This window comes from Borostomias antarcticus (genome assembly GCF_949987555.1).
Source record: "Borostomias antarcticus genome assembly, chromosome: 3".
Lineage (NCBI taxonomy): Eukaryota > Metazoa > Chordata > Actinopteri > Stomiiformes > Stomiidae > Borostomias > Borostomias antarcticus.
The window spans coordinates 15303422-15322021 of record NC_140236.1 but is presented as its reverse complement, the minus strand read 5'-3'; the positions used below and the strand labels follow the sequence as shown (position 1 = coordinate 15322021).

The 18600-nt window shown below is 47.0% G+C and overlaps 2 protein-coding genes across 4 annotated transcripts in view; one reads left to right on the top strand and one right to left on the bottom strand.

Annotated features, from left to right (window-relative positions):
* Window positions 1-14205, bottom strand: part of LOC311307263 (ankyrin repeat and SAM domain-containing protein 1A) — a 95663-nt gene extending 81458 nt beyond the window's left edge. Inside the window, exon 1 of the mRNA XM_084436060.1 lies at window positions 13913-14205. Coding sequence (XP_084292186.1) covers window positions 13913-14091 — 179 coding nt within the window. The 5' untranslated portion in view covers window positions 14092-14205. The remainder of the gene's footprint in view (window positions 1-13912) is intronic.
* Window positions 14206-14995: 790 nt separating this feature from the next.
* taf11 (TAF11 RNA polymerase II, TATA box binding protein (TBP)-associated factor) lies at window positions 14996-17055 on the top strand. 3 transcript variants are annotated; one of them, XM_084462020.1, is made up of 6 exons: window positions 14996-15043; window positions 15355-15558; window positions 15642-15772; window positions 15862-15949; window positions 16067-16163; window positions 16524-17054. In XM_084462020.1, exons 2-6 carry the CDS (start codon window positions 15391-15393, stop codon window positions 16652-16654), a joined length of 615 nt encoding a protein of 204 aa, XP_084318146.1. In that variant the 5' UTR covers window positions 14996-15043; window positions 15355-15390; the 3' UTR covers window positions 16655-17054. The 3 variants fall into 3 exon arrangements, with proteins under 3 accessions (XP_084318146.1, XP_084318147.1, XP_084318148.1); XM_084462021.1 differs by having other exon boundaries at window positions 14997-15033; XM_084462022.1 differs by having other exon boundaries at window positions 15005-15043; window positions 15382-15558; window positions 16524-17055.
* The last annotated feature ends 1545 nt before the right edge of the window (window positions 17056-18600 follow it).

Here is an 18600-nt window from a genome sequence, read left to right as displayed (position 1 = left end):
CCCGGGAGTGTGAGGAGGACCCGGAGTGGAGCGAGCAGTGCTGAGAGAGGCGGTGTCTGGTCCTCCCGGGCCACGCCATCAGCGCCCCCCCGGAGGCGCCTCGGCCGAGCGCCGGCTCCGCCCCCTTCTGTGCGTTCCCCGTCTCAAGCCCGACTTAACATGTTATAGTTTATGTAACAGCGTGCTTAAAATAGCCCCGCGACCGGATTCACATACCGCAGCCTTTAGGAAAAACAGCCGAGAGATTTTAATTAGTCCAAACACCTCCCGTGTTGGGGTTGAGAGGCCGCGCCACACAGCGGCGGGTCTGTAGCACGCCGGCGCCCGCCAGGACTCAGAAGTAGACAAGATGTCTCAACCAGAGGCCTTCCTCTCTTAATAGCAGCTCCTAATTCTAGGCCAAGTCTTACCTCCCCTGAGTATCTTAGCGGCCGGGAACTCGACGGCACCGAGTCAGAGCGCCGCTCTGCAATCCACTTCCTCCTCTCACTTCCTGTTCCTCCGCAGGCGGCTGGACAGACGCAGGGACAGAGCCCAGACCAGGCGGCGGGAAAAACGGAAACCAATTCGGAGGAGAGGGGGGGGGGGGCTCATTCATGGGAACCTGATTTGGGAATTCCCATTTGAAAGGCTGAGCTAATCCTCTGCTTTCCTGAGGGAATATCAGGGCGATGAGGCTGAGCTCTGAAAGGGATTCTGGGAGTAACTCAAGTGTTCCAGCCAGAGAGAGGAGGAGATCATAACTGGCGTGCGTGCCAGTCATTCTTGCGTGCCTTCTTTGAGAGGAGTGCTACAGCTCCTCAGACGCCCAAGATGTCTCCCCCACTTTACACGTCATTGACTCTCTCCAAAACTCCTGCAGCATCCACAGCACTAACCACAGCACGCCTCACACCAACGTTATTATAGTTAACGAAAACTAACAAAAAAATGAAGAACTAAGTGGGGAAAAAAGATTTTAGTTAACTGAAATAAAAACAAAAACTAGGCTTTACAAAAAAAACAATAACTAACTAAAACTGTAGTGTTTACAAAACTAACTAAAATAAACTAAAATTATAGAGAAAATGTCCTTAGTTTTAGTCTTTTTCATTTCATACATAAGCCTAGTATTTTGGGTGGATATGAAATATATCCTCCATTTTTTCTTTAGCTGTGTCCCTGTTCAGAAGTAACCTGACGTGCGCCAGATGGTTTGTTTCACACAGAGTGAAACAACGTGAGCTCGCAAGATCAGGATGGTCTCACGAGGCGCAGAAGAAAACAAGACTGAAACTTATACTGAAACTAATAAAAACTAAATTAAAACTGAGCATTTTCAAAAAATAAAACTATACTAAACTAACTGAAATTGAGGGGCGCCCCAATAGCTCTCCGGGTAAGGCGCGCACCATATGAAGGCTAGTCCTTTGCGCGGCGGACCGGGGTTCGATTCCCGGCTCAGGTCCTGTGCCACATGTCCTCCCCTCTCTCTCTCCCACATTTCCTGTCTCTCTACATTGTCCTATAACATAAAAAAAAAAACTGAAAAGCCCTAAAAAATATCTTTAAAAAAAAACTGAAATTGAGCACAAAAAGTTAAAACTATATAAAAACTAATGAAAAAAGCTAAACTATTATAACCTTGCCTCACACTGACCCCACAGACCTGGGGGCGCAGCAGTCCTAGGTGTAAATCATTTCATAAATCATTTTCATGAATTCATTTCATCATAAATTCTAAATGTGTAACTTTGTAATTTGAAAATTGAGTATAAGAGTTCATCTGTAGCATAATCTTGGAGCCAGCAGCAACATTTCTCTGTGACTCCAATAAATGCCAATAAAAGGAATGTTGACTCTTGATGGGTTGTTCCCAAAAAAATGCAAACCACTCCCACCTGACACTCAGTCCAGGAGGACTCAAGCACATACTAAACTGACTGAAAGATTTTTCAAATAGTATTTTGATCCAGGTCTAGAGCTTATGGTCCAGGTCTAGAGCTTAATTAAAGCACATCTGCCAACTAGGGAGTAGTGTGAGTCGGTAATACCCCACTGAGGCCCTCTATCTATCTCAACATCAACCTGTAATCTGAGACCAAATCTGAAACGTATGGTTGCTTAATCCCCTCAGTAATAACCTCTGATTGTGCACTGTAGTGAAATCAATATTTCCTCTTCGATTGTCTCTGGACAAACAATTAACTCATAACTCCCACTGTTGAACAGCAGGATGGGTTAGGGTTGGGGTTGGGGTTGGGGTTAGGCCGGGAGGGAGGGTCGGCCAGATCCTGAGCAGGAGCGAGTCTGATCAACAGCAGAGCCCAGGTTAGGAGGAGGCGGAGCCTGGCGTCAAACAAACCGAAATGCCATCCAGCCAATTAGCGGTGTGACTGACTGACCGCCAGGGATTAGCACGGGCCCCAGACACTCTGCCCAGTGACTGGCACATTGCGGGGCATCGCCGGGGGCAACCGGTCTTTATTATGCATACGGCTGGCAGCAGGCGCTGAGTGAACAAGCGGCGGTGCCCGGCGGTAGATGGCTCAGCTCAGCTCAGCAGGCTGACTGTTAGGAGAGTCTGGCACTCAGATACCTGCCAGTGTCCTACTACTCCTATCGGCCACCGTGGATCAGACTGAATCACAGCCCTGAATGAGCTCAGACTGGCTAAGCTACTCTGGGTGTCTGCGGCCAGTCTGAGTGTCGATGTGATGTGCGGTCAAGACCAAGCCAAAAAAAATAGCGGACTTTTAGATCGCTAACATTTTAGCATAATTCTATGGAGTTTAACATAGTGAAAATTAGCATCGAGGCTAGCAGACATTTTCAAGCCCAGTCCCAATGTCCACCCTTGCAGACTCACAGACTTAAAGGGCAATGCTCGTTTTTGACAACCTGGACCTTATTTACGACATATTATAAGAAGTTTGACTCACCGAGATCACTTTTGTGTAGTTCGGAGGCCTGTAGAAGAAATTTAAAATCCAGCGCGAGCCAGTATATCCATGTAATGACGGTGATCGGGGCACCGAGAATGCAGTTTCTCAAAATCCATTTTCGGCCGCTAAACGGTTGTTTTCATCAATCAGATTGAATGAATCGACAGTTGAGATTCCTCAACGCGAGCCATTGTTGTGGTTTTCAAATACGGGGTCTTTAGCCTCTGTAATATGATCTTTACACGCCTTTCCCCACTTGCTCCAGCACGCATGCGCACAGGCCAGCGCGCAGACTGGCTATTCTCCGGCTCACATTCTCTGCGCTACGATCGGATTGTTGCTGACGAATGACGACGACAATATTCTCGGCACCAACAACGATCGTAGCGCAGAGAATGTGAGCCGGAGAATAGCCAGTCTGCGCGCTGGCCTGTGCGCATGCGTGCTGGAGCAAGTGCGGACTTCCCACGAAGTCCGCGAGGGCTTAGGGGTGTCCCAATGTCAAATCGGCAAGTGCATAAGGGCTCTCTGGCAGACATTTTGAGCCCTTTATGCCCCCTTACCGTAAGTCTGCACTTCTGCAGACTTCGCCTAAGGGAATTACCCCCAGTTCATATTGTTGTGACGTGAAACACAGGGTTACCTGAAGAACAGCCAATAAACAAGCACAGACAGATCAACCAACCCTAATGTTCACGTTACAAAACAAAATATGTTTTCATGTTTTCAGTTGGACTTGCTTATCTGCAAAAGTAGCCTTATAATTATTTTGGTTTCATTATTTTTAAGTATGGGTTATTAACCCCATGGGTGTGTATAATGTGATTTGTGTAAAAATATATAGGCTATGGTTATAAATTACATCGATTTCTGTTGCTCTAAATCATATGATTTCCCAGTTAAAAGCAGTATGACATTAATCACCCATTTCTGTGCAGTGTTCTTTGAATTGAGATTTCCAACATGAATATGGAAAGAGTTGTGAGGTGCAGAAATGTGTATACATAATATATTATCATTCTTAAGTAAATACTTTTGGATTCATCACAAACAAGAATCACAGGCAGTAATGTGGTTCGCATATCACCACAAAATGAAATGATTTCAACAAGTTGAACAGACATGTTTTGAGGGTAACACAGAGTTCGGATAATGTAAAGGGGATTTGACTCAGCCCAAAATTAATTTACATGAAGGCCTACAAGAAAAACATGTAAAATTGAAAATTTTATTAAAAGCCCCACATTACATTACATTACATCACATGTAATGTGATGTTGCAAGTGCTGTCCCATTCCTTTTTATACCAATTCGAGCCCTTTCAGCCTCTCGCACTCAACCACGTTACCAGGTGACGTCAATAAGTCTGTGAGGGCTCAGGGCTTGAGGGTTTAGGGGGGACATTGGGACTGGGCCTCTGACTGGGAGTGAGAGATGATGAAATGAAAATATTGTCTGTTGCTATAAGTAATGTAATCACAGTTAAGTTTGTGTCTTCTGACGTTAGTAACTATGTCTACATTAGGCTATGTGCACTCGTTTCATTTGAGCTCAGTGTAGAGAAATGCACCAATAAACGCCCTACTGTGCGCATCTATGACGACACTGTTGACACCATGTATCTGTGACATGCTCTCCCCCCGACAACACCTGTAGTTTAGGGGGCCTACCACCCCCCCTGAAAAAAATCCTAGGGCAAACACTGAACACCTTGAAATGTGGAGGTGGGGGGAGGAGAACAATTGAAGATATGCAAGACCCAACTCAAATGACTAAATACTAGCCTAAACACTAGCCTACATCTTACACCATTATGCATGTGACCCCTGTATTGCACATGACGTAACATAATAAGCCTAAGGATATCACATTTATTTCTCACATAATTACACAACTAAGTAGTAGCTTATACCACACAGGAACCATTACCATTTCCACTTGGGAGGAAACAGAATCTGCAATAATAGTCCAAAAAAGATTCACTTTGTTGTGTTATTTTTGTCCATTTAAGGCCATCCTACATTTCAAAAGGAACTCCTTTAAAGGACACATTGCATTACCACAATATACTGCACACTGCATATAAAACTCCAGTGTAAGATCTTTGTGGTTGACGCTTCAAGGGCTCGAAACCTCTGGATAGCCACAGTAGCTGTGTGTGTGTGTGTGTGTGTGTGTGTGTGTGCGTGGGTGTGTGTGTGTGTGTGCACATGTGTGCATGTGTGTGTGTGTGTGCGTGCGGGTGTGTGCACGTGTGTGTGTGTGTGTGTGTGCGTGTGGCACTAGCGGGGCATGATTGAGTCTTTATGGCGTGAGACACGACGCCTTAGCGAGCGTCTGTTTCACACAGCATCTGTGTGGCGGCGGGGGATGAGGCCGGGGACGAGGGGGCGGGGGACGAGGCCGGGGACAAGGGGGCCCGGCCTCGGAGGCCGATGCCAGAATGACAGCCGTTCACAAAAAAAACACAAAAAACTACAACCTGGTGCCAGAGAGCTGGGGCGGAAACACAGAGAAAGAAACAGGGACATCAGATGGCCTGAGGGAAAAAAAGAGGGAAGAAGGAGCCTTTCAGCATGGACCAGGCTGGCGTTTCCTACAATGCCTTTCACAGCAGATGCCACGGCAAAGACAGCCCTCCAGATCTCCCCCTGCCTCCACACTGCTGTCCTCCCCCGCCAACGAACACTGTCGAAACGACAAGCTGCTGTTTAAATTTCACGCTACCACCCTGCCGGACGGATGGCCAGTTATTCCCAGTCCTGCCAACGACGAGATGACCCAGTTCTCCCGTCTTGAAATAGCTCAAGAACTTTTGTCTGGTCTTGTTTGGCTGGGGGACGTTTTACACCGACCGATGCCGCGGTGGAGGTGTGTTGAGAAACATCGACTCATTTGGAAAACGATGCCGAATCTTAAATGAGAGCTGAGCACCCCTTCCTAAACACTGATGGCCTAGTGTCATATCAACCTGCATATCATCGCCACAGTAACCCTCGAGGACCAATCGTATCGTCCGACGCACGCACTCTGGGTTTCCTCCTTAACTCTGCTAGGTGTTGACCACAGCCACATCCACCACATGAGACACAATCTGCCTGCGCTACGACAGAACGAGGGCCTGGAGGAAGTGTGTCTGATGAAATGAGAGAGATGGTGTGTTTTAGTGCAAAAGAGACTGATGACTGTGAGAGAAAGAGTGAAAGAGAGACTTTACTATCTCTGCTGAACAGGCTAGCTAACTTCAGGGACTCTGTTGGCAGAGAACCATCTTCCCTCATTTCAACGTCATCTTGGCCTCGACATCTCACTCCCAACTCCAGGATCCCACAGCGAGGGAAGTGCCGACTGTGGTCTGAGGAGTAAAGATTAGGCTAGTTGTTTTCAGCCAACCACTAGTTAGCCAACATTATTCCCTTACAAGAGACTTCCTCAGAATAAATATGGCGGAGCTAGCAGAAAGGAGAGGGAGAGGAAAGGGCTGCTTGTGCTGATGTGGTAGCCTGGCATCGCTGGACCCATTTCGCGAGTGGAGAGAAACAGAATGTGAGATCACGTGATGAGGATGGCGAAGCCAGGTTAATAATGAGGACCATGTCTTTATAGTCTGACTCCAAGAACAGCAACGTGTTTGAGGTCTGTTGAGTGTGTGTGGACTGGCTGCGGTCAACCAGCAGACCAGCCAGCCAGCAGACAAACCAGCCAACCAGCAGACCAACCAGCAGACCAGCACACCAACCAGCAGACCAACCAGAAGACCAACCAGCAGAACAGCCAGCCAGCAGACCAACCAGCAGACCAGCCAGCCAACCAGCAGACCAGCCAGCCAGCAGACCAACCAGCCAACCAACAGACCAACCAGCAGACCAGCCAGCCAACCAGCAGACCAACCAGCAGACCAGCCAGCCAACCAGCAGACCAAACAGCAGACCAGCCAGCCAACCAGCCAGCAGACCAACCAGTAGACCAGCCAGCCAACCAGCCAGCAGACCAACCAGTAGACCAACCAGCCAGCCAGCAGACCAACCAGCAGACCAACCAGCAGACCAGCCAGCCAGCAGACCAGTCAGTCATCACCAGCAAGACCCAGGGAGGGAGAGTGTGAGTGAGGAGGAGCTCCCACACCAAGGAAGGGCTGCTCCAGACCTGAGGATACAATCACATTAACCTCGTAGTAAACTAACACACACACACGCGCACACGCACACACACACGCGCACACGCACACGCACTTACACAAACACAGGGACCAATTTCAGCAACTTTGTCTCTCCCACTTGTCCTGTGGAGTTTGAGCGGCTGCTGACGGCAGGGTAACAGATGGGCCAAACAAACACGGCTCCCCAGGCTTCATTAGAAGAGGCTGTTTCTGCAGCAGCGTAGCGAGCTTCTGGTGAACAACCAGGGCACTTTTCTGTTTGTTTTAACACTCAGACCGCAGTGGGACTGCTAGCTATAAATGAAACACAATCCAACTTCTTATCTCGCACTAATGTGTATGTAGTAGTTTTCCTGTGAAGATTAGTTTCTATTTCTGCTTCCTGGGCAGGGAAAATAACATTTGAGTTCAGCAGAAAGGCATCTGGAATCTACTAAGACATCCCCTACCCACATCTCAGGATCTCATTTGATAACTAAAATGGATGAACTGAGATCGGACCTCCATTTTACACTGCTGCTCCAAACAACAGACTGGCCAAAGCTTTTTGCTTAAAACATGACAAAGCCGATAGTATTGCCTTTGACAAGATTACAGCAGGCATAATCGTCTTCCTCTGCCAAACATCCAGTATCATCATGTGACAGGGACGGAAGGACAGCACTGTGGCAAAAAGATAAAACGAGACCCAATTCCCCAAACAAGTGCACCATAACAAAGAAACTAGGGCTGGTATAATCCCTGAGCTCAAGTGAAGCATGCGCCGTCTGGGTCAGAAGAAGTGGTGTCATCTCAGACGCCATCCCTCCTCCCCCCACACATATGTGGGATTCATCATGGGTTAAAGAGGACTGCCACAAAGGTATGTGGTCCCTGGTGCTCCGTCTCCTGCTTTCTCTGACGGGACAAACACGCGGGTCGTAAACCTGACACGGCCTGGCGCTCAGAGCTGCATCCTGAATTCAGATGCTCCCGGAATGCCAACACAGTGGTGTTAGATTTCCCGGCTACCAGAGCGCCACGCTGAGAGGGAGGCGGGTCAGAGGTCAGCGGTCTCGGAATGGGACCCGGCAGTGCCGTCTGACCAGCTACCAGTCGGTCTGGGGACAGAGGAAACAGAGGCCAGCGATGCCACCCCGAGTTAAAGAAAGTCACTCTCTGGGGAACATCCTGGCTACCACATGCTTGGGTGGACACAAGGTCCTACGGACAGAACATCTTTAGAAGCCAAGTAGGCGCAATGCATTCTGGGGGTGATTCTGACCAAGAAGCTTCCATTTCAGCCAGTGAGCCTGACTCAGTCCCCATTCATGGTGAATGGCAAAGGGCCATTTGAAATTAGATAAACAGCGACGTGTCAAGGACTGATTCTTAGCTCCCAAAATCCTATAGCCTATGTTGTAGACCGCCACTATGGACACTGATCAACACCTATGTCTGTACGGTCAACTGACTACCAGTCAATGCAAAGATTTTGTAGGCTTCAGCAGCCGTCAAGTTTTACCCTAGGAATGAATGACGGGTTAGACCCATCACTTATCTTCCTCCACTAATAACACCTATATGGGTGGACAATATGGAGCTACTATATTACCAGAGACAGCGATTAGGCCACAGCTCCTGTTCACACCCATTGTAATTGTTGCTGAAGACCCCCAAAGTATATATACGATATAAATATCGTAGTATTTAGTACACACACACACATGTACACACAAGACACACATCAGTCCACATCCGGCTTTGGCCTGGACCTGATGCTCTTAGCCTTTCTTGCTCCGAAAACTTAATTTAAACTTAATTTAATATTATTTATTGTTCTTTAAATGTTCTTAGCCATTAGACAAATATATTCCAGGAGCCTGCCCCAGGTTGCCTGTTTCAATATCTGTGTGGTCTGAATGGCTCTATGTGCTACTAACCCTGCTCTGCCTTCCCTCTGCCTTCGCTCTCCCTGGTGCCTCTCTCTCTCCCTCCTATCTTCTAACCAGGTTCAGTGGATGCCCCACTGTCACCAGCAGACCTCACGAAGTCCGATAGATACCCCTGTGTCTACTGTGGATGATGTAGCATGTCCGTAGAATATTCTCTCTCCTATGATGCTTTTAGCCTCTCTCACTCTGAAATGTAATTCAATGCAATGTATTGCTTCATAAATGTTCTTAGCCGGTAGACAAACATACTCCTGGAGCTTGCTCGATCGCCTTGTTGAGAGGGGTCAGGGAAGAATTTTTACAGCTCACTTATCTGGCCCCCGGGTGATTACTGTTTTTTTGCTTCCCTCTGGAATATGTAGAGAGTGGGTCGTATGCCCACCTCCCTTGTTCTCTGTAAAGCGCATTGTGTTGCCTCTGGGTATGAAATGCGCTATACAAATAAAGCTTTGATTGATTGATTGATTGAAGACCCCCAAAGTGTCCCTAGAACTGAAGCTATCGGGGGTGAGGATTGGTTGACTGTGAAGAAGTGTGTGGGGGAAGGGGGGGGGTTGGGGTTGTTTTTGGCGAGGGTGCCCACATTAGATTTGAGTTCTTGGTGTCAACAAATTGACTCGTGGGGATGTGTTCTACCCCTACTCTGTGTATAATGGTCTGTTGAAGGCAAAAAACTCTGAGTGAGCCATTCAGTTGCATTTATCTGTTAGTTATTTACTATGAATGCTTGTGTGTTGGAGTCATCGGTCAAAATAATTGCCCAGAATTCAATGCAATCATAGGTTTCAGTGATTTTCCAGTGATTTTCCAGATCCTGAGGGCATGGGCACAGGTTTTAAAGGGCAATGATCTAGGTTACCTCAGTTCCAGCCTCTACCCAACTCCCAACCCAGATCCAATCAGGTTGGGCGACACCGCGGACGCCCACACCGCGGACGCCCACACCTAGACGCTAGTCTGCTCCACCCAGGGGCCACTCCCCCGAGTTAACGTCTTCTCCAGATCTGAACCACTCCAGTTTTACAGCTAAAACAACACAAATGTCACTTTTGCAAGGCAAATAAGTCCAGGATTGGTGTTTCACCATGTACAATCCTACATTAGTATACTAGGTCTACTCTTTAACCTCAAACCACAGAGTAAAGGGGACTCCTAAGAGAAAGTGATCAAGAGACATCATCGCCTGAGCAGACGATTATTCAATCCCCCTTCTGCCTGACTCACTGCCTCTCTTATTCACACATATAGACACTTGATTACACATGGACAAACCAGTCAGAACTCACATCTAAAATGGACATGTTTACATGCATCATTCTATGCTGATGTAGAATGATGCATGATCAGATCATTTTTGTTGGGCACAGATTCTCAATTCTCAGCTCAATGAAGCTGAAAATGCAGCACAACCTTCCTATAAGCTCCTCTGACAACTTGGCCACTCCAGTTTAGCATTTCACCAATGGTGACAAGATTACAAAATAGTTTCTTGCCAACATTTCTGGTCTTTCTTGTTACAAAACTCTGAGTCTATTCTCTTAAAAGTCTTTCCTGCTTCCTTGACCGAGTACCTACAGTAGAACAATTTCCATTAGTGGTCCCATTCTAAGTAGGTGGGCTAGTTTCTACCATTGACAGCTTTCTTTCTCTCTTTTGGGAAAAAACCCCCAGAATGGTCCTCTGGGACCGATATAAATATGAAAAGCCATCCTTTCTGTGCTGAGTCAATGGAACAAAGGAACCAGGCTGTGAATTTAGAAGACAGACCCTCATCTGGCTAAGCTCTCAGAGTGTCAGTCCTGAACCTCCATGCATTCCTCCCCAAATTTCCACTTGGTGGGCAGGCGGCCTCTCCGCCCCCTCCCGGACCTGTCTCACTCTCCGCTCCCTCCCGGACCCCTCTCACCTCCGATCTCACTCTCCGCTCCCTCCCAGACCCGTCTCACCTCCGGTCCGGGTTCAGCCACAGGCACCGGGGCTGTTTGTACAACCTCAGACAGGAAGTGCCAGAGAGAGGCTCTTCCTGTGGACCTCCAGGACTGGGGCAGGTTATGGGGCCCCCAAATGTTCCTTGCGGTAGGCCAAGTAGAATGCCTTTCATAATTTGATTACACATGAGCCTAGCTAGGGTTTACAATTAATATTACAGACTGTTTCAGTTACTTGTTTGACATCTCATGCACATCACTTTGGTTGAGTTGGCCATCAGCGTTGTGTTTCCCTCTGCGGTTCAACCTGTAAGGTTTCCAAAGCGGTGACGTGGAGGTCAGGCATGAGCCTTGGCTTGGGCCGTAACGCTGTGTCAGTAGTAGCATCCTGACCTGTTGTGGTTCAAAGAAACACTGATGACATCGGGTCCACATCTGTCCTGCCTTCCAGGTCTCTGATAAACAGGCATTCCACAAAGCCTGGTTACAGAAACACTACAAGCCTCAACATGTGTTCCATTCCACAGGAAGAACGGCAATAATCCAGCAGACACACACACAACAACACACCTCCCCAATCCTGATGATATCCCAATCAATACTAAAGAATGCACCGATACGTCTACAAAGGAAAACTGTTCTGTGCTCTAAACCAGCAAGTATATCCCCGTAGATTAGCCAAACTATTTCACCTTGATACTCCTCACCAGTGATAGTAGTGCCATCAGAAATGTTGTAACACACCTCAGGCCTACAATCACTGCTGTTACACTCTGTCATCATCTAAATTCATCCTTCAATTTAGCCTTAGCCGTTTCAGATAGGTAGGCAGGGCACTGCTTAGTAATAGTAACAGCTCCTACACTTGTGATTTACCCTGAAATATCACCCAGGAAGGATCTCACCATGGATGTTGTTGAGCAAGCTGAAACAGACCCATTGAAACCCTGCCAGAGCAGAGAGCTACTATGGTAATTTGCATCGATGCCCCTAAACATATTGACATTTTGATTATATGTGCTAAATAAATGTCACATACAATACCCACGCTCCCCCAAGGCCACTTTGAGGTAAACACAGCCTTCCTCATGTCAATACTTTTGAAGAGCTCACATATCAACAGAGGAAATACTAAGAGCGTACCTCAACTGACGGCCCACAGCCCAGCCCAGGGAGCGTGGTGCTGGTATTCAGCCGAAGCTCTTCAGTTTATATACACCATTCTCTTTCTTTATTTCCCACAAGGGAATCATTTTCGAAGGGGAATGTTGCCAGACATTGATCACACAAGTCAGAGCAGATGATAAGCTGGGCCCTAAAGCCCCGACCCACACATCAGGAAGACAGAGAGGGGAAGATGGAGGCAGCGTGACATCCATGGAGGCAGCGTGACATCCATGAATTGAATTTCCAATTAGGAGGGTTTCATGTAATTACCTTGAGTACACCGTACATCCCGGTATGAGTAGCAGAGCAATGCATCACCATGAGGGCTTACAGCAACACTTGTCCCTCCACTATAGGGGCAGGAGGTAGTGGGCAATAAGGCTCCCTGGAGACTTTAGAGACTGACAAGATTGTGATTGACAGACAGCACTGCTAAGCACCTAAGTGTGGCCAGCACTCTGGTTGCTTTTAATGAAGCCTGTCTGGTCCAAGTGTTGAAGGGAATCGTACGGGCCCCTATATGGGATGCATGCAAAGACAGCGGGTTTATGGTGTGGATTTGCAGAACTGAGATTTGCAGATTTCATAACCCATGTAATCTCTCTTCTAGTAAATGTCTGTCTCGTTTGCAGTTTCTGTGAGGGAACAGAGAGTGCTGCTTCACTAACGCAACAGTAGACTGCCCTTTTCTGGCTTGCCGAGCAAAAAGACTCGACAAAGCATTTCCAGACCACCGTCAGATATCCAACTGTGAGTAGATGATCAGATAGCATCTCATCTGTCCAGAGCCATGACTCTCAGCCCAGGAGAACTGGCACAGTGACAGGTCTGGAGGCAGGGGGAGGTCCCCGAGATGGAGAAGGTCTTGAGCCTCAGAGTACTCTGGGGTATACGGACGGAGTATACCCACCTGTTCTATCCACAGACGCAGTATAGACACTTCTTATCCACAACTGATGTAAAACCTAAACAGTTCCAGAATACTGGCTGTGTGTACCTTCTCAGTCACCGCTACTACACCACTGGTCTGAGGGAACTCCGGGTACCCTTGTCTCATCTGCATTGCACCTCAGATGGTCATGCCAACCCCCCCCCCCCCACCCCCCATGCCACCTATGTCAAATGTAGCCTATATCACTCAGGGTAAGCTAAGCTATATTAAAACAAAATGCAGGGGGACACTTCGTTGGTTGACTGGTTGTGTTCCCACTGCAAGTCATTGACTCAGGGACCTTCATTCCCCCATAAACACTAATGCATGGATACTGATTTAGACATTAGATACGAGTTTTTTGTCGATTAACATCAAAAAGTCAACCCTGCTTGTGTGATGTTTGCAAAAATTGATAAAAGTAGTAGGCTATTCATACTAGCTATCTACCAAACATGGTAGACCATTTACATCTAGCTCTGGTACACACAATCAGGAATATGTGATGCATAATATGATATGGCGTGAATAACCAAATGCGTGTTTTCATTTTGTGCTCTAATCCATTTGCAGCTCTTCTAACAAAGAGGAATTACATTGCGCGCTGGTCTGGGTGGCTACGTTAGCTAGACTAGATATGGCGAGACTGCCTGGATGCTAACAACTAAATAGCTAGCCAAAAAGAACAGGAATGGATGGAGTAAGCTTTTGGTATAGCTAGACACAGATGCATCCCTACAGTTGGACATGTCTCGTGTAGCTTGCCCTGCAATTGATCGCGATTGTGCTCGCTGCAGTGCCATGTCGGACTCGTAGGTAAAACCTCCAGCCGCCAGCTCTGCGTCCCATTCATCCGCAGATCCCCCTACCTGAGCAGGCTGGAGAGCGTGTGAGAGGAGGCACCGTGGCCGCTGCTGTTGCCACCTCCTCCGATCCCGGAGGATCCGCTACTACTTCCAGTCGATTGTCGTTTCCCTGAAAGAAGCTTTTCCACGGCAGCGAGGTTTCCAGTCCGCGCCGCCTCCAGGAGTTCCTGCTCCTTCCCCATCGCGGGTTGAAAAGGGAATCGGATGGTAAGGAAGAGTAGAGGAGAACGGGCTGGAATTCCTTCGCGATCCTCCTCCGATCTACTCCTCCGTGCTGGTTCTCGCAGTACCGAGGGAAACAAAGGTTTCTTCTACTGCTGGATCGACGTCTCCAGCAGCGGTACAATTCTCCAGGATTCCCAGATCTTATGCTATCGATCCGGGGAAAAGTTTCGTTCAGCACCGCCAAGCAAACTTCCTTTGCCCTGGTCCTGAAAGCGTCACTTCCTCGAAACTACCCTCCCTGCATAGCGTTTTTTAACACCTCCTTGAGTCCTCCAGCCGCCACACTAGCCCCATCTATGCGCCTCTCCTAATATAACCTGCTGCTCCTAGTTGGGCTGATCCTAGCTGTTTGACTTTTTTCCAACCTTGCTGTAATTTCCATTACTGAAACACCAATTTTCCACCTAGTCAATAAAGTATCTATCTATCTATCTATCTATCTATCTATCTATCTATCTATCTATCTATCTATCTATCTATCTATCTATCTATCTATCTATCTATCTATCTAATAGGTAGGTAGCCTACCAACATGCAGTTTAAGAAAATATCCCATAATTTGTGATACAGCAATATGATTGCAGTTAAATTATTAATTGGCTATCTAATTTTAGTCAGTACAATTACCATTCAGTGCTACCTTCTATGAATACCTGCTAATTGGTTCCATCAATGTCACTGAGTGATGTTTTGCAATATGGTAAGCGTTCTGTAAGCATAGGATGTACACTCATAGAATGGTTTATCTCTGTTATTTATGTCCTATGACAAATACTGTTTTCAAGGTAAAGAGAACTGTTATTTTGAAATTTGGGTGAACTATTCCTTTAGGCAGCAGACAAGTCGTGTACGCATGCGCAACGTCACGAGAAAACGGGACAGCAACGTCGATATTCTCGGTAAGCGTTGGTATGTTGATGATTTATCTCACAATACAAGTTAGTAACTCATATGTTGCATTGAAACATTATTGAAGAGTTTGACGTTTTTCTCAAGCCGATTTGTCTAGCCGATGAGAATTCTTTCGTTGTTCTTGCAAAGCCAAATTTGTGAGGAGCTATCTCAGCTAACGTTGCTATGCTAACGTTAGCTAGCTGCTACTACCTTCTAAAAATTAATTCTGCTGTACTCCCTACAGCTTGTTTGTTTGTTGTGAAAAAAGCTAGCTACCATGACTAGATTATCCAGCTAAAACTGTTTTCTATGCTGCACATTCAAAGCGACTGCCGTGTTTGGGATTGAACTAGCCAGCTAGCATGGCAGACCCTGCACGGATAAAGCCCGAGATCCCACCTGAGCAGACCTCATCTACCTCCGCTGGCCTGTCCAAAGACGAGGACACAGAAGCGCACCTTTCCACGACTGCAGATTCAGACTCGAATGATCCCTTATGTCAAACTCAGGCTACACACGAAAACAAACAAGTAAGAACAAAAGAACAAGGAAAAGCAGTGTGTTTTTCAGTGGCCTGGGTGTTACCTGGCCAACCTTTCATGTTTGTGTGCAGGAGTCTGTGGCTGGGGAGGAGGAGGAAGAGGGCACCTCGGGTGAACCTTCCTCCAAGAAACTCAAAGTGGAGCCAGAGAAGAAGAAGGAGAAGCGCCACAAGGTTGACGAGGATGAAATACAGAAGATGCAGTAAGACGAGAGGTTCACAAACAAAGAAAACCACGTTTATTTTAAGTCAACCCCCCCCCCCCCCAATCACGGTCTCTTGTGTTCTCCAGGGTCCTGGTTTCCTCCTTCTCCGAGGAGCAGCTGAACCGATATGAGATGTACAGACGTTCTGCCTTCCCCAAAGCTGCCATCAAGAGGGTATGGTTTCTATGTTGCACATCATCAATAGTGCATTTCTTCTTCACATCAATTTGTACCCACTGAGAGCATTCATATGCTGTGTAGTTTAGTTTGAACATTTCTTTATGGTTTCAGTTGATCCAGTCCATCACAGGATCCTCTGTCTCCCAGAATGTGGTCATCGCCATGTCTGGCATATCCAAGGTCTTTGCCGGGGAGATAGTGGAAGAAGGTTAGTTAAATGCAGTTTTTTTGTTGTCCAATGTCTCAATATATCCCATGAAGACCATGTAATTGTAGAGAGAAAAAAGAACGCTACCTTGGCTTAAACAGAGAGGTGCTCATTGAGGGGGTGGGGGGGGAGGGGGGTTGTGTCCATGTCAGCAAGAGAGTAGGCTAAAAATTAGACCTTCTAAAAACTCCACAGCACTCAATCTCCAGTATAGTGAAGTTAAAAAGCCTTTATTCTACCCAACGTGTGTGGGCGTAAACAGCCTTCATCAGGGGTCTATATCTTGGCCTACTCTCTTGCTCCTACAAAGCCCATGTTTAGGTTATTCTGAGCGATCCCTTCCTCTCTGGGGCTCTGCAGCGCTGGACGTGTGTGAGAAGTGGGGCGACACTCCCCCCCTGCAGCCCAAACACATGAGGGAGGCGGTGAGGAGGCTGAAGAGCAGGGAGCAGATCCCCAACACCAAGCACAAGCACATCCTCTTCCACTGAGACCCCGGCGCTGCAGACGCACGGACCGCAGACGCACGGACAGAGCCCAGCGCCGGGGGTCAGTCCGTCTGGGAGATGGGGACTGATGACCTTCCACCCTGCTGCTGGACCGGGATTGGGCTGAGGGCTCCACACCAGCTCTCCCTGTTCGTCCCCATGCTCATGGACCTCAAGTTCTTGGTATGAAGGCACAAGTCAGGAAAGCAAACCTGCTCTCATCTGCAGCTCAGATGAAACCTATGCTATGCCTTCAAATGACTGGTGTGAGAACAGAACTTGATTTTGTCGATTTCTTTAATGTTATTGTTTAATATGTTTTTTAGTAAAAGCTGAAGTGTTTTCATAACTGCTTGTCTCAGTTTTTTTTTAAAGCATCTTAAGATGCAAGGTCATGTCTAAACCATAACTGATATTTGTCAAAGATATGTTAAGTCTATGAATTTACTGTAATAAAGACAGCACGCACAATGAGCAGTTCAACAGTTGTAATTATTTTAATTTCACATTTTAAAATATTTCACCACATACCCATTTGGTTCACAGAACCAATTGGCTGTATTCAGTAATGGGATTACATTACAAAATCCATGTAATAATTGCCAAGGTGTTGTTGGGCAAATTAGGAATACTGTCAAAAGTTGTCCTCCCACATTTGCACAATCCAGGTAGGACTGTAGCAGAAACCCTCCAATGATTAACACTACAGAGAGTGATTAACACTACAGAGTGCAATGTCCAGTGAATGTAACACATCAAAGTGCAAATACTCCACAAGGCATAAAACACAAGTCATTTCGATGCATGTGCATTCCTATCATAATGACCATGTTGCATTGCGTCATCCAAGTGACTGGTGACTACAGGAAGTACAGCCCATGCTGTGAAAGATGTTCCACTATGCTGCCTGCCCCCCCTCCCCCCCTCTAACATGGCACAGTAGCTCTGAGTTATACTGCTATGGCAACCCAGACACAGGCCAGACAGACAGAGAGAGAGAGAAGGGTCTGAGTCCTCGTCCTAACGGAGGAGGAGCCCATGGTGGAGTGACAGGACCGAGGGGAGGATTTCAGGAAGGAAGGAGTTTCAACAAGCTTAGTCATGGTCAGTTTCACACTAGGACGTCCGAGCTTCTCCCCGCATCGCTGACGCTGACGGCTGAGGTCATGCGGAACACAAATATCAGCAACAAATACAGGAGTTGCATAAATGGCCGAGGGCGGCTGGTGTGGTGCTTTGATAGAACGACTGTGACCTTGAGGAACATTTAAATACACGCATGCAGGAAGGGACAAAGCAACATTTCAAGTAGACCTCTCAATAACATCTGTATGACCTAAAAAAAAAAACTGTCATAACGGTTATTTCTCTGGCTGTGGGTGACAACCATTTATTAGCCTTTTTTTTATTTTTTATAGTTTTATGTATTAATATTACACAGAGTGCAACACAAGTCATTGACATCCTGGAAGGCAAACCCCAGAGAGGCCAGACGCAGTGGCGTTTCATCACCAGCAGAGGTCTCTCCGGTCCACTCAGGAGACCCGGGGGAACGATGCTGAACGATGCTGAACATAACACTGGTTAATTTGCCTGATCTTGTACCGCCCCTTCCAAGGAACAAGCATCCCTTGAGCCTACATGAATCGTGCACCATTCACAGAGCCTTCCGCTCGTGAAAATAATATTAATCCATCAGTGTGTCTCCCCAGAACCTCGGAAGGCCATTCACAACCAAAAAAAACCTGGAAGTATTAGTAAGGAACAAAGCTTTGCTTTTAAGACACACCCTTGTCAGCCTCCCAAGCCAAATATGTTCACATGTTAAAAACATTTTCACAAAAGGAAAACTTAATCCATGGGCATTTGATGGTATAGAATATTAGAAAATATTTGTGCGTACAAAGTAATAATCTATCAAGATTCTACTGTGTAAGATCGGTTCCACT